The following is a 14,605-nucleotide window of genomic DNA, read 5'->3' on the forward strand; positions in this document are numbered from 1 at the left end:
TCCGGTTGCTCTTTCATCCATTTCTTGTTTACTTATTTTGGACTTTCACACATTCCACATTTTCTTCAAATGTCTGGTTAATCCTTCATTGTCTGAATATAAGGTAGTCCTATTATATCCTCATTTCATATATGAGAAAATTAATTTGTACAGAGGTTAAGTTACATGCTCGAGACTAAGCTGTTAATAAGTAGAAAATTTGAGATTTTAATTTAGGTAGTTTAATTCCAGAGCCTGGTCTCTCAACCATTCTGCCTCCCTAGTTATACTAGCTGCTTTACTTCTCCTGAAAGGATTCATTTTATTTATTTAGGAAAGGAATCTACTGTTTTTGAGACAAGGAGGAAATCCTTTGCAAATTGTTTTGCAATAAAGGATCAAAGAGTTGCCTTCATGTCTCAAACCTACCAACTTCTAGAAAGATGCATTTCTAAATGTTGCCACACGATGGTGCACAACGACTATAAACATTTGCTCCCAGTGGTGAAAACTAACCAGGATCTGGTAATGTAACAGAGATTCTGAAGGCTACCCCAAAATTTCAAGGCAAAGTTGGCAAGTCTTGTCAGGAAATGAGAACTGTATGTGTGCAAGTTTGTTTAGGATACTAGCATATAGACATTAGCTAAGTGACAAGAATCTTTTCCTGTATTACAAATGAAACTTAGAAAATACAAGTGTTCTGACTAGTCCACTCTACTCCCTACATCCTGAGAATTGTCTGAAATTCTTCTTAGCAAATGTAAGCTTACAGAGATTGATAATTATTAATAGAAAGATACGGTTCTCAGAGAAAATTCACTTAAGCTGTATTCTTAGGGGTACTTTAATGTAGTGAATTAATATTAATCTATTTTCAAATGCTAAGCCTCTTTGCATACATGGAATAAGCCATACTTAATTGTGCTTTTTAAATATATGGCTGGATTCAGCTTGCTAATATTTTGTTAATGACTTTTGGCTATATGGCTATATGTCCATATAAATTGCTGAATAATTTCTCATTCTTTTAATGTTCTTCTCAGGTTTTGAAATCAAGGTCATACCAGCCTCATTAAAAAAATAAGAACATTAGAAAATATTCATTCTTTTTCTATTTTCCAGGAAAGTTTGGGTAAGTTTGATATTATTTCTTCCTAATTGTTTGAGAAAATTTACAAATTAAGTCATCCAAATCTTGAGTTTTCATTGTAGAAAGATTCTTAATAATTGCTTCAATTTTATTACTAGTATCAGATTAGTCAGATTTTCATTTCTTCTGTCAGTTTTGGTTAAGTTTTGCTTCTCAAGAAATTTTTTCATTTTAACCCTAAACATGTCAAATTTATTGTTGTAAAGTTGTTAATAATGTCTTTAGTAACTTTTTGATGTCTATACAATCTGTTGCAATATCCCCTTTTTCATTCTCAATATTGTTAATATGTGTTTCTCTATTTTTTTCTTAATCAGTCTTCATAGGGGTTTCTTAATTTTATTTATCTTTTCAAAGAACCAAATATTAGCTTTGTTGATTTTTCTCTGTTGTACATTTATAGTCTATATTTCATTGATTTCTGCTTTTATCTTTATTTTTTCTTTCTTGCTAAATTCTTTATGTTTGGTATGGTATAATCTTGAGATGAAAGCTTCTTCTTTATGCTTTTTGCATTTTATTTTCAAATATATTTTAAACCCTATAAGTCATTTCAATTATTATTTTACACAGTCAATTTATATTTAGCCATGTATTTACCCTTTCTGCTGTTCTTCATTCCCTCCTTGATTCCCATATGTTCATCTGGGATTATTTCCCTCCAAAGGACTCCCATTAGTATTTATATTAATGCAGGCTATTAAATTAACTGGTAGCAAAATAGTTATTTTTTTCTCTGTCTCTATTTTACTTTTATTTATTTATTTATTGAGGTAAAATATACTTATATAACATACCATCTTTACCATTTTATAGTTCAGTATTAATAAATACATTTATATATTTTTTTCTACCATTCATCTCCTCCTCCTCCCTCCCCTTTCTGGCCTCTGGTAAACACCAATTTACTCTCTATCTTCATGAGATTCACTTTTTTAGCTCCCAAATATGAGCAAGATTTAACATAATGGCCTCCAGTTCCATCCATGTTGCTGCAAATGACAGGATTTCATTGTTTTTAAGGTTGAATAATATTCCATTTGTATATATACCACATCTTCTTTATCTATTCATCTGTTGATGGGCACTTAAGTTGATTCCACATTTGGGCTATTGTGAATGGTGCTGCAATAAACATCGGAGTACAGATACGTCTTTGATATATTGATTTGTTTTGGATATATACTCAATAGTGGAAATATAGGATCATATGGTAATTCTACTTTTAGTCTTTTAAGGAACCTCCATACTCTTCTCCATAACAGCTGTACTAATTTACATTCCCATCAACAGTATTCAAGGGTTTCCCTTTCTCTACATTTTATCCAGCGTCTGCTACTGCTTTCTTTTTGATACAAGCCATTTTAACTGGTGTGAAATGCTATCTCATTGTAGCTTTGATTTGCATTTCTCTGATGACTAATGATGTTGAGTGCTTTTTCATATACCTATTGCCCATTTGTATGGCTTCTTTTGAGAAATATCTGTTCAGATCTTTTGCCCATTTTTAAAATCGGACTATTATTAGTAGTATTATTAGTATTATGTAGTAGTATTAGCATTGTTATTATTTCCTATTGAGCTGTTTGAGCTCCTTACATATTCTGGTTATTAATTTCTTGTCAAATGGATAGTTTGCAAATATTTTCTCCCTTTCTGTGGGTTGTCTCTTCACTTTGTTGATTGTTTCCTTTGTTATGCAGAGCTTTTTAGCTTAATATAATCCTAATTGTCTATTTTTGCTTTGGTTGCCTATTGTTTTGAGGTCTTACACAAGAAAACTTTGCCCAGACTAATGTCCTGGAGCATTTACCCAACATTTTCTTCTAGCAGTTTCATAGTTTCAGGCCTTAGATATAAGTCTTTAATCCATATTGATTTGATTTTTGCATATGATAAGACAGGGGTTTAGTTTCATTCTTCAACTTATAGTTATTCAGTTTTCCCAGCACTATTTATTGAAAAGACTGTTCTTTCCCCATTGTATGTTTTTGGCCCCTTTGTCAAAGATGAGTTGGCTGTAAATGTGTGGATTTATATCTAGGTTTTCTATTCTGTTCCATTGGTCTATGTGTCTGTTTTTATACCAGTACCACGCTGATTTGGTTATTATAGCTTTAGTAAATTTTTTTTTTTTTTTTTTGAGACAGAGTCTCACTTTATTGTCCAGGCTAGAGTGAGTGCCATGGCATCAGCCTAGCTCACAGCAACCTCAAACTCCTGGGCTTGAGTGATCCTTCTGCCTCAGCCTCCTGAGTAGCTGGGACTACAGGCATGCGCCACCATGCCCGGCTAATTTTTTTTTTTTATATATATATATATATCAGTTGGCCAATTAATTTCTTTCTATTTATAGTAGAGACGGGGTCTCGCTCTTGCTCAGGCTGGTTTTGAACTCCTGACCTTGAGCAATCCGCCCGCCTCGGCCTCCCAAGAGCTAGGATTACAGGCGTGAGCCACAGCGCCCGGGCTGCTTTAGTAAATTTTAAAGTCAGGTAGTGTGACGCCTCCAGCTTTGTTCTTTTACTCAGTATTGCTTTGGCTATTTGGGATTTTTTGTGGTTCCATATAAATTTTAGGATTTTTTTATTTCTATGAAAAATGTCATTGGTATTTTGACAGGGATTGCATTGAATATGTAAATTGCTTTAGGTCGTATTGTCATTTTAACAATATTATTTCTTCCAATCCACGAGCATAGAGCCTCTTTCCATTTCTTGTGTCCTCTTCTATTTCTTTCATCAGAGTTTTACAGTTTTCTTTGTATAGGTCTTTTACTTCTTTGGTTAGATTGATTCCTAAGTATTTTATATTTTCAACTATTATAAATGGGATTGTTTTCTTGATTTCTTTTTAGGATTGTTTGCTGTTGGCATTTATAAATGCTACTGATCTTTGTATGTTGATTTTTTTTTATCATACAACTTTACTGAACTCATTTATCAGTTCTAACAGTTTTTGGTGGAGTCTTTGGGTATTTCTAGGTATAAGGTCATTTTGTCTGTGAATAAAGCTAATTTTACTTCTTCTTTTCCAATTTGGATGCCCTTTACTTCTTTCTCTTGCCTAAATGCTCTGGCCAGGAATTCCAGTGTTATATGGAATAACAGCAGTGAAAATGGGCATCTTTGTTTTGTTTCACTCCTAAGTGGAAAGGTCTTCAATTTTCCCTGTATAGTATGTTAGCTATGGTTTGTAATATATGGCTTTTATTATTTTGAAGTATGTTCCTTCTATATCCATTGTTATGAGGGTTTTTTATCATAAAGGATGTTGAATTTTATCAAATGCTTTATCAGCATCTATTTAGATGATCATATGGTTTTTGTTCTTGATTCTGTTAATGTGATGTAACACGTTTATTGATTTGAATATGCAGAACCACTCTTGCATCCCTGGGATGAGTCCCATTTGATCATGGTGAATGATCTTTTTAATGTGTTATTGAATTCATTTTGCTAGTGATTTTGTTGAGGATTATTGCATCAGATTTGTTTATCAGAGATATTGGCCTGTAGTTTTCTTTTTTTGTTGTTGTGTTCTTGTCTGGTTTTGATATCAGGGCAATGCTGGCCTCATAGAATGAGTTTGGAAGTATTCCTTCCTCTTCAGGTTTTTTGAAGAGTTTGAGTAGGACTGGTATCAGCTCTTTCAATGTTTGGTAGAATTCAATAGTGAATCCATCAGGTCCTGGGATTTTCTTTGATGGGAGACTTTTAATCATGGCTTTCATCTCATTACTTGTTATTGGTTTGTTGAAATTTTCTACTTCTTCATGGTTACATCTTGGCAGGCTGTATGTGGCCAGGAAGTTATCCATTTCTCCTAGGTTTTCCAATTTGTTGGCATATAGTTGTTCACAATAGTGTCTAGTAATTCCTTGTATTCTTGAGGTCTCAGTTATCATGTCTCCTTTTTCATTTCTGATATTATTAGAGTCCCCTCTTTTTCTTAGCTTAGCTAAAATTTTATTGATTTTGTTTATCTTTTCAAAAAACTAACTTTTCATTTTGTTCTGTATTTTTGTAGTATCAATTTCATTTATTTCTCCTCTGATCTTTATTATTTCTTTCCTTCTACTAATTTTGCATTTGGTTTGTTCTTGCTCTTCTAGTTCCTTCAGGTACACCATTATTATTATTATTTGAAGTCTTTTTATTTTTTGATAGAGGTGTTTATTGCTATAAACTTCCTTCTTAGGGCAGCTTTTTACTGTATAGCATAGTTTTTTCTGTACATTGTATTTCTATTTTCATTTGTTTAAAAAAATTTTAAACTTTCTTTTTAATTTCTTCATTGACCATTGGTCGTTCAGGAGCATGTTGTTTAATTTCCATGTGTTTGTGTATTTTCCAAGGTTCCTCTTGTTATTGATTGATTTCTAAGTTCATTCCAATGTGGTAGGAAAAGATATGAGATGAGATTTCTGTTTTTTAAAGTTTGTTCACACTTGTTTTGTGGACTAAGCTATGGTCAATTCTGGAGAGTGTTCCATGTGCTGATGAAAACAATATGTATTCTGCAGCAGTTGGGTGAAATGTTCTGTAAATGTCAGTTAGGTCTATTAGATCTAGTGTGCAGTTGAACGCCACTGTTTCTTTGTTGATTTTCTGTTTGGATGATCTGTCTATTGCTGATGGTGTGGTGTTAAAGTTCCCTACTATTATTGTATGGCAGTCTATCTCTCCCTTTAGATCTATTAATGTTTGCTTTATATACTTGAGAGCTCTGGTGTTGGGTGCATAGATATTTATAATTGTTATATCCTATTGCTGAATTGATCCCTTTATTCTATAGTAACCTTCTTTGTGTTTTCTTAGAGTGTTTGATTGGAACATCAATTAGTACTCCTGTTCTTTTTTGGTTTGCAGCTGCATGAAAAATCTTTTTCCACATTTTCATTTTCAGTCTATGTATGTCTTTATAGGTGAAGTGGGTTTCTTAAAGGCTGCACATAGTTGGTGCTTGTTTCTTTATCCATTCAGCCACTCTATGCCTTTTAGTTGGAAAACACTATTACATCATTCAATGTTATTATTGATAAGTAAGAACTTACTACTGCCACATTTTTACTTGATTTCTGGTTATTTTGAAATTCCTTGCTTCTTTTCTTCCTCTCTTACTGTCTTCCTTTGTGGTTAAGTGATTAACACTAGTAATATGTTTTAATTTGTTGCATTTTATTTTTAGTGGACCTATTATAGGTGTTTGTACTGTGGTTACCATGAGGCTTACAAAAAACATAGATAAGAAGTTATTTTAAAAGATGATAATTTATCTTCGATCACAAATAAACAAAAACTAAGGCAAAAAAAAAACACCCTAAAACAACAACAAAATTCTATACTTTAACTCAATTCCCCCCAATATTTTAACTTTTAGTTGACTCGACTACACATTTTTATATTATCTATCTCTTTATAGGTTGCTGTAGGTAGTATTGTTTTTGATAAGTTTATCTTTTGGGCTTCAGACTAAAGTTGAGTTGATTGCACACCACAAATACAGTAATAGATTATTCTGAGTTTTTCTGTGTACTTAATTTTACCAGTGGGTTTTATACTTTGAAAAATTTTCTTTTAAATATTAGCGTTTTGTTTTTCTTTCAGACTATAGAACTCCCTTTAGCATTTCTTGCAAGACCAGCCTGGTGATGGTAAATTCTCTCAGCTTTTGTTTGCCTTGGAAACACTTTACCCCTTGCTCAAATTCGAATGATAATTTTGCTGGATATAATATTCTTGGATGCCAGTTTTTTTTTCTTTGAGCGCTTTGAAATGATTTTCCACTCCCTCCTGGCCTGTTTGGCTTTTGTTGAAAAGTCTGTAGCCAGATGAATTGGAGCTCCTTTATATGTTATTTATTTCTTTTCTCTTCATGCTTTTAGAATCCTTTCTTTGTCCTTGACCTTTGAGAGTTTAATTTTTACATGCCTTGAGATAGTCTTATTTGGGTTGAATCTGTTTCTTGTTCTAAGATCTTCTTGTACCTGGATATTTATATCTTAAGTTTTTTGAAAGTTTTCTGTTATTATTTCTTGAGTAAGCTTTCTACTCTTTGCTCTTACTCAGCTCCCTCTTGAACACCAATAATTCTTAGATTTGGTCTTTTGAGGTAATTTTCTATACCTTGTAAGTGGTTTTCATTCCTTTTCATTCTTTTTGCTTTTTTCTCCTCTGATGGTGTATTTTCAAACAGCTGATTTTGGAACTCACTGATTCTTTCCCCTGCTTAGTCCAGTCTACTATTCAGATCCTCTAAAGAGTTCTTCAGTTTAGCAAATGTACTTCTCAGTTCTAAGATTTCTTCTTGATTTATTTTTAGTATTTCAATCTCTTTGCTAAGTTTCTCTGAGGAATTTCTGAATTGCTTTTCTGTGTTATCTTGGAGATCACTAAGTTTCATTAAAACTACTATTTTGAATCCTTGGTCAGAGAGCTCACAAATTGCCTTCTCATTAGGGTCAGTCACTTGATTTTCTCTTTGTCCTTTTTGAGGAGATCATGGTTCCCTGTTTGGTGTTGTTTCTTGTGGGTATACATCTATGTCTTTGCATTGAAAGATTAGTTATTTATTCAATTTTTCTCTGGCTTGTTTTGGTTTTTATTGAATATACTTGCTTAGCAAGTCTTTGCCACTAGGTCACTGCCTCCTTCTCAGCTCTAGGTGGTGTCTTATCCCAGGTTCTCCTCAGCTGTCTTGCTAATAAATGGTCAGAGCACTGACTGTCCCAAATGGGGAAGGTCTCAAAGGGATTATCTTAGCAGTATGGGAACACTGCCTATGGTTTTGTGCCCAGAAGACCCATGGAACAGCTACTACAGGATCGTGCTGCTGAATAGCCACTCTGATTTGGTATCTCCTTTGGCTGAGTTACAGAGTTTCCAGGGCTGGGGATAGTAGTCCCACCTCCCCTGTCTCTACTTGTCCTCTCCTTTCAGGCAGTCTTGATGCTTCCTGTGGGTTAAGGCAAAGATTGGTCTCCTACCAGGGAACCCAGGAAGGTGGGGAAGCCAGTTGACAACCTCAATTTCACTTTTCTGGTGTAGAAACCATGAGTTGGAGGGAGATTTTCCATGTGACTGGTATCAGACAAAATGAGGCAGAGGGAGTGTTATGAATGTAGAATTCTAATTCTCCTGCCATCTGCTCAGAGTTTTTCTACTCTGTGGCCCTAGAAATTGTCTCATCCTCATACTTGAGCTCTGGGATGTTGCTGGTGAAAATCTTAGCACTATATATTTGTTTTTGGTTTTCTGTGGGTGGGCTAGGAGTAAAGCCAACTTGCCTCTATGCTGACATTTTTAATCTGCACATTCCCTCCATTTCACTTTCATTCTGAAGGATATTTTCCACCGTGAATAGAAATCTAGGTTGGCAATATTTTGAAACAAATTATGTTATCTTCTGGTTTCCATCATTGTTGAGAAGTAGCTATCAGTTTCACTGTTGCTCTTGTGAAGGTAATGTATAGTTTTTACATGTCTAATTTCAATATTTTCAGCAGTTTTGCTAAAGTATTCCCAGCTGTGGTTTTCTGTGTATTCATCTCTGGGATTTACCAAAATTTGGAATCTGTTGGATTATGTCTTTTATTATTTTGGAATGTGCTCAGCCATTGTCTCTTTGAACATTACTTTTGTCCCATTCTCTCTCTCTAGTCTGCTTCTGAGATTTTAATTACACATATATGAGACCCTTTTTTGAGTACATTCTTTTATGTTCTTTCCATTCTCTTATCTCTGGGCTTCCGTTTGGATATTTTCTATTGATATGCCTTATAGCCCATGAATTTTATATTTGTTTATAGCCAATCTAATGTTAAACCTGCTCAACTAGTTCTTCACTTCAGATATTATATTTTTAAATCCTAGAAAGTTTATTTAAATCTCTGTATAGATTTCAATTTTCTGGTAAAATTTTCTATCTTTTCATACATTTGGTCTATTTTTCCTCTATTTTCTTAAAAATATTAATCATAATTACTTTAGTCTTTTTGTTTTATTTTTTAGAGACTGGGCTAGCCTTGCTATGTTGCTCTAGCTAGAGTGTAGTGGCTATTCACAGGTGGTATCATAGCATGCTATAGCTTCAAACTTTTCAGCTCAAATGATCCTGCTGCCTCAGCTTCCCAAATAGCTGGGACTACAGGTGTACACCCAATGTGCCTGGATTCTTTCCTTTATACAGTTGATTATCAGTCATATGGTCTTGTCTTCTTGCAGGTCTCATAATTTTTTATCATATGACAGATATTGTGTCTATAGTTTCTAGATTATGTTATATTTCAATGGAGAGATTTTCCCTTTTCCTTTGTCAAGTAAACATGGTGAGTGTCTGATCATGTAAATTCCTTTATAGGGCAGGGCCTATCTAGGCTTTTAATTAAGAACTTGTGGGTCCTTAACGCCCCAGCCCTGGCTGGAATGGTTCTCCCCTCTATAGAATTTTAGTTCCTTTAGTTGTTACTGCTTTAAAAAATCTCTGATGCTCTATAAATTTTTATAACTTACATAAGTTTTTAAAGTTGCAGTTGTGGAAGCATTGGCCTGCTACAAACTACTATATCTTACCCAGAAATGGAAGCTCTTTTGTCTTTTTCAAAGAGGAAGGGGATGAGTATTCATGGGATCAGAGAATAGTTCTAAATGTATTCTTTCTATCACCATTCACTGCTATTACTATCTATCATAACTAACAATACTATTCGGAGGACATGACTATTCAGGTTACTTTGGTAGGAGCTTTGCTCTCACATTCCCCAGAACCTGTTAACTGTTTCCCTTAACTGGGCAAAAACAGTGAAAATAGAATCACGTACATGACAAAAAATCGCATGGTAGATTGCCTATGCCTCAGGTATTAACAATATTTAGTGTGGGTTTTGTAGATTTAACTAAAGAACCATGTTTTAATAATATTTTACACTATTACAAAAGAAAATTAATTTTTAAAAGTTATTCCTAACAATATAAAATAAAACAAAAGAATGTTTATGTGTATCAAGTTGGTGGCATGGCCACATACAGAGGACTTAATCCAAGTGATTTTAAAACATATCAATTTGACTATAGATGTAAGATATCATCTAAGAAAAAAACATCTGCACAATAATTCTTAAGTTTTAATAATCATATTAAGAGTGATAGAGTTTGGTGGTGTTATTCGCAGACTGTTTATTGTGTGTATAATACATATAAATGACAGAAAATTAGTGACATTCTATCATTTTTGGGGCCACTGAGAATAAAATTTCTCAGCAGGATAGAAAGCATATAGATAATTGAGTTTAAGGATAAATCCTATAGCCCTAAATGTGATTTAGACATATGAGTTCATGATGTATTCTATATTTTAAAACAAAACAATCACATATTTCCAAACTCTGTAAATGAAAAAAATCTAAGACATTACAATCACTCAATGGCAATGGGCTCCTCTGGGACACAGAATGTGGTCTCAGAAAACTACTATCATTAAAAGAAACCAAGGCTCCTTGGAGAAAAGGCTTATGATGCATCTGAAGCTAGAAATAAACAAGATGAGTCTAGAATAGCATATTACCCTGCACAGTAAGGAAGCTGTCAAAACTACTAGAAATAAGTCAAAAAGACTCAGGAGCCAATGTAGTATATCTATATGGTGTCAAGATGGTATATCTACATTTATGAGACAATTTAAACACTGACCCAATATTGGATGATATTAAATAATTTTTAATGTATAAAAGTAATATAGTTTATATAAAAGTAATATAGTTTTCTTTAAAAAAGAAACCTTAACATTTGCAAATATATAATGAAGCATTTACAGAGGAAATAATATGATATCTAAGATTTGCTTCCAAATATGGAAGGGGAAAATTGAAGAAAGGTATAGATGAAACAATGTTAGCCATAAGTTGATCATTGTTTAGGGTAGATAATGAGTACATTGGGGTTTATTATACACTTCTACCTATGTTTGTGCACATTTGAAAATTCCCATAATAAAAAAATTAATTCATTTTCACTCTGATTTGCCTTAACAATAATCTGTAGATTCTTGTACGTCACTTATTCTCCTCCAGACAACCGCCATAACAATGGAGTGATGGTATGGAAAAGGGAAAATGTGTATCAAAAGGCTAATCAAATAATCTGTGCCCCAAATATCATCCCAATTTGACAAATATTAACTATAAGAAAGAATCCTTACTAAATACTATTAATGCAATTATCTAAAACCTAAATATCTAATCCCTGAGTAGCCACAATCTGAGTGAAGCAGTACTATAACACTAATATTCTTCCTTAGCCATATCTTTGCTTTAATTTAAAATAGGGCTATTTACCTTTATTGGGTCCTGCTACAGATCTATCTGAATATTTAGAATGGGCAATCTCTGTTTCTGATTTTCTTCGCATAATTATTTGATTTCCAAACCTCCTGGGTCCTAAGTAAAAGACTGTAAACTTCTGCTGAATATCAAGTCCAACTGGAGGAGAAAAAAGTATACAAATGTTTCTTTATGTCATGTAAGTCCATACATGATACCATTTATGTCTTTTTATATCTCTTATATTTATGAGTTAAGAAGTCCAGGAAATTAACATATTGTTAAATTAAAAATAGGACAAATAAAAAATTATATATCCATCATTGTAAAAATAAAAATAAAAATCAGTCTTTCTACAATAAGTAAAACTTAACTATCTTTGGAAAAAATCTAAAATTGAACAGATAAAATGTTAATTATATTATCCTGGTGCACATTCTCTTTTCCATATCTAGGTACATGAAACTTCCTTTAAAGTTTATTCATATTATCTAAATGTATTATTTTTACATATTATCATTTTTTATTGTTTTTCTATATCAGGATAAAGGAAATAATTTTTACATGCTATTATATTCTTTACATTCATGTTTTTATTACTTCAATTAACTTACCAAATTCAGAACTGATTAGATTTATGCTGATATCTTCAGATGTAAGAGCTCTCTTCACATCAATCTTTTTAACCCAATTTCCAGCTTTTAGCAAAACAGAATCCCTGAAAAATAGTAATGTATAATTTCAATAGTGATTCAAACCACTAAAGGAAATAACATTAATCTTCAAGGGCTGATTATTCCTAAGATAGGTCCTCCCTAGAAGTAAAGTGAAATCAATTATTGAAAACTATTTTCCCCAAGATCTAAGGAGAACAAATAAACTGACAATGGAGCTATCTTGACCATAATTTTCTTAACTACAGGTGATTCTAAGTTGCTACCAATAACACATGAAGTAGCCCCTAAATCACTACCACTTTAAACTGGCTACACATAAGTTACATGTATTTGTGAGAACAACTTCAACAGTATCTTTAAAATTAATATGAAATAATTTGTATCTAATAACATTACAAACAAACCAGCAACAAATTTTGACTGAACTTATTTTAGTCTCATACAGTCAGGGATATCACTAGATTTAGCAGTCACAGAGAACAAAGCTTTGTACCATAGCATATTCTCTAGAAGTGTGCCATGGTTAGTTGTAGGAGGGCAGTTACCAGTGAAAAGGATGTCCTATTAGTCACTGCAGTCCCTTTTGGAACCTTGCATATGATTTTTTTGGGAAAGTATCTTCCAGTAAAATGGCAGCAATTAGAAGAGTCCTGTTTTAGAGTGACTGCCATTCTGGAACCTATGTGAATAGTAACATATTTAGGAGCACAGGCTCTGGAGTCAGAATATTTGGATTCAAATCTAGACTTTGCTATTAACTAGCTATATGACCATGATTAAGGTCTGATTAAGCATAAATCAAACTGATTAAACTCTTTGTCTCAATTTCCTACTCTACAAAATGTACATGATGATAGCACCTGTCTCATACAAATATTAAAACAATTCAATACTTGGAACCTACTAAGTGATCAAAAATATTAGCTATATCTATAATTGACATCTTTAGAATTTGTTTATGACATCCTGGGAAAAAATAATAGTATTTGGAAAAATGCTGAAGTAAAAATTATAAAATGGCATACTAGACAACTAGGTATAAAGAAAGGTACTTCATTTATATATTTGATCTGGTTGCCTGGATCCTACAACAGAGCTATAGTAGTTTATTAGATTTTAGTTTGGAAATACAAGGTATATTTTTGAGTAAGTAGGAAAAAGACTGCATCCAAACAGTAGTAAAACCATAGAATGATGAGAGAAAAACAGTGAAATAATGAAGACCTCTTAAAGGTCATCTATTCACTTGTTTCAGACCATGGTGATAGATTTTATACTTTGTTCATTTGAGTATCAAATATAACATTTTAAAACAACAGACCCAATGTTAATACCTTCTTTAATAGACAAATAGAAAAACACTTCCATTATTATCTCAGGAAAATATAATTGAATTGAACCCACAGTGATTTTGTTACTCTTTTTTTCAGTGGAATTTTTTTATAGTATATGCTTAGAAATAAAATTCAAACATTAGAAATTTCACACTTACATAATTTTGTGCTTAAAATAAACTACTTGATTATCTGCATCACCTATGATTAAGGTAACGTAGTGAGAATCCGGCGCTGTTCTTTTAGATTGTAGCTGTTCAAAGTTTCTTAATATAATGGTCACTAATATTTCTGCTGTGGTATCATTATATCTTGTAATCTTTAAAAAAGGATAGGAAAAAAAGTGTTAAAAAATAACCTTACTACTCATATTCAGCTCCAAGACTAATTATAGGTAGCTTTATTCCTAAAAAGACAATTAAAATATCTAAAAAACAGAAAATATTTACCTGTTCCACTTCAAGTTTATATTTTGGTAGCAACATCACGGTTTCTTTTATCTGGGTTCCAAAAGGGGGATGTCTATTTAGGATCTAAAAATATTTAGATCATTATATTTTTACCACAATACTTGAAATATTTTTGTAAAATAATTTTTGTAAAATAACTTTTTAATCAAGTTTTCCAAACACTGATAAATTAAAATATTTATGACTATGAGAATTAAAATAATTTTTAATACAAATAAAGATATAAAAGCTAAGCTTTAGAATTTAGATAGAATTCAGGTAACATTAGGAATAAGTGAATACTAAATACCAGTTCAAGTTCCCTTGCATCTGTTTCTTCTATTTTTTTAAAGGAAATCAAACCAGCATTTACCATTGCATTTGACAAAGTTATACCTGTGGGAAATTAATCAAACAGTAATTTAAAAATAATCCACTTTAAATGAAATCTATACATAAATATTTAACAACTAAATCAGCAAAAAAATTTCTTTTAAAGATCCAGTCAAATAATTAACTTTTAACATTTTTTTAAAAAAGTTTTCAGTTGGATTGCTTGGGTTGTGACATTATCCAATTATTCATATTTATTTTTTCAAGCTGAAATGAAATATCCATTTGCCTTATAAAAGAAAGAGGAACTCACTATCTACATACTGACATAACCCTTAGTTTTACTACACGTCATCCATAAG

The 14,605-nt window shown here is 32.4% G+C and overlaps 1 protein-coding gene across 1 annotated transcript in view; it reads right to left on the bottom strand.

Annotated features, from left to right (window-relative positions):
* The window catches only part of HFM1 (helicase for meiosis 1), a 112,079-nt gene that overhangs the window by 34,767 nt on the left and 62,707 nt on the right, over positions 1 to 14,605 (bottom strand). The window contains exons 26-30 of the mRNA XM_076010902.1: positions 14,221 to 14,306; positions 13,911 to 13,994; positions 13,620 to 13,780; positions 12,065 to 12,168; positions 11,466 to 11,609 (exon numbers count right to left, since the gene is read on the bottom strand). Of these exons, the coding sequence (XP_075867017.1) occupies positions 11,466 to 11,609; positions 12,065 to 12,168; positions 13,620 to 13,780; positions 13,911 to 13,994; positions 14,221 to 14,306 (579 nt within the window). The remainder of the gene's footprint in view (positions 1 to 11,465; positions 11,610 to 12,064; positions 12,169 to 13,619; positions 13,781 to 13,910; positions 13,995 to 14,220; positions 14,307 to 14,605) is intronic.

This window comes from Microcebus murinus, chromosome 2 (genome assembly GCF_040939455.1).
Source record: "Microcebus murinus isolate Inina chromosome 2, M.murinus_Inina_mat1.0, whole genome shotgun sequence".
In the NCBI taxonomy this organism is placed as follows: Eukaryota; Metazoa; Chordata; class Mammalia; order Primates; family Cheirogaleidae; genus Microcebus; species Microcebus murinus.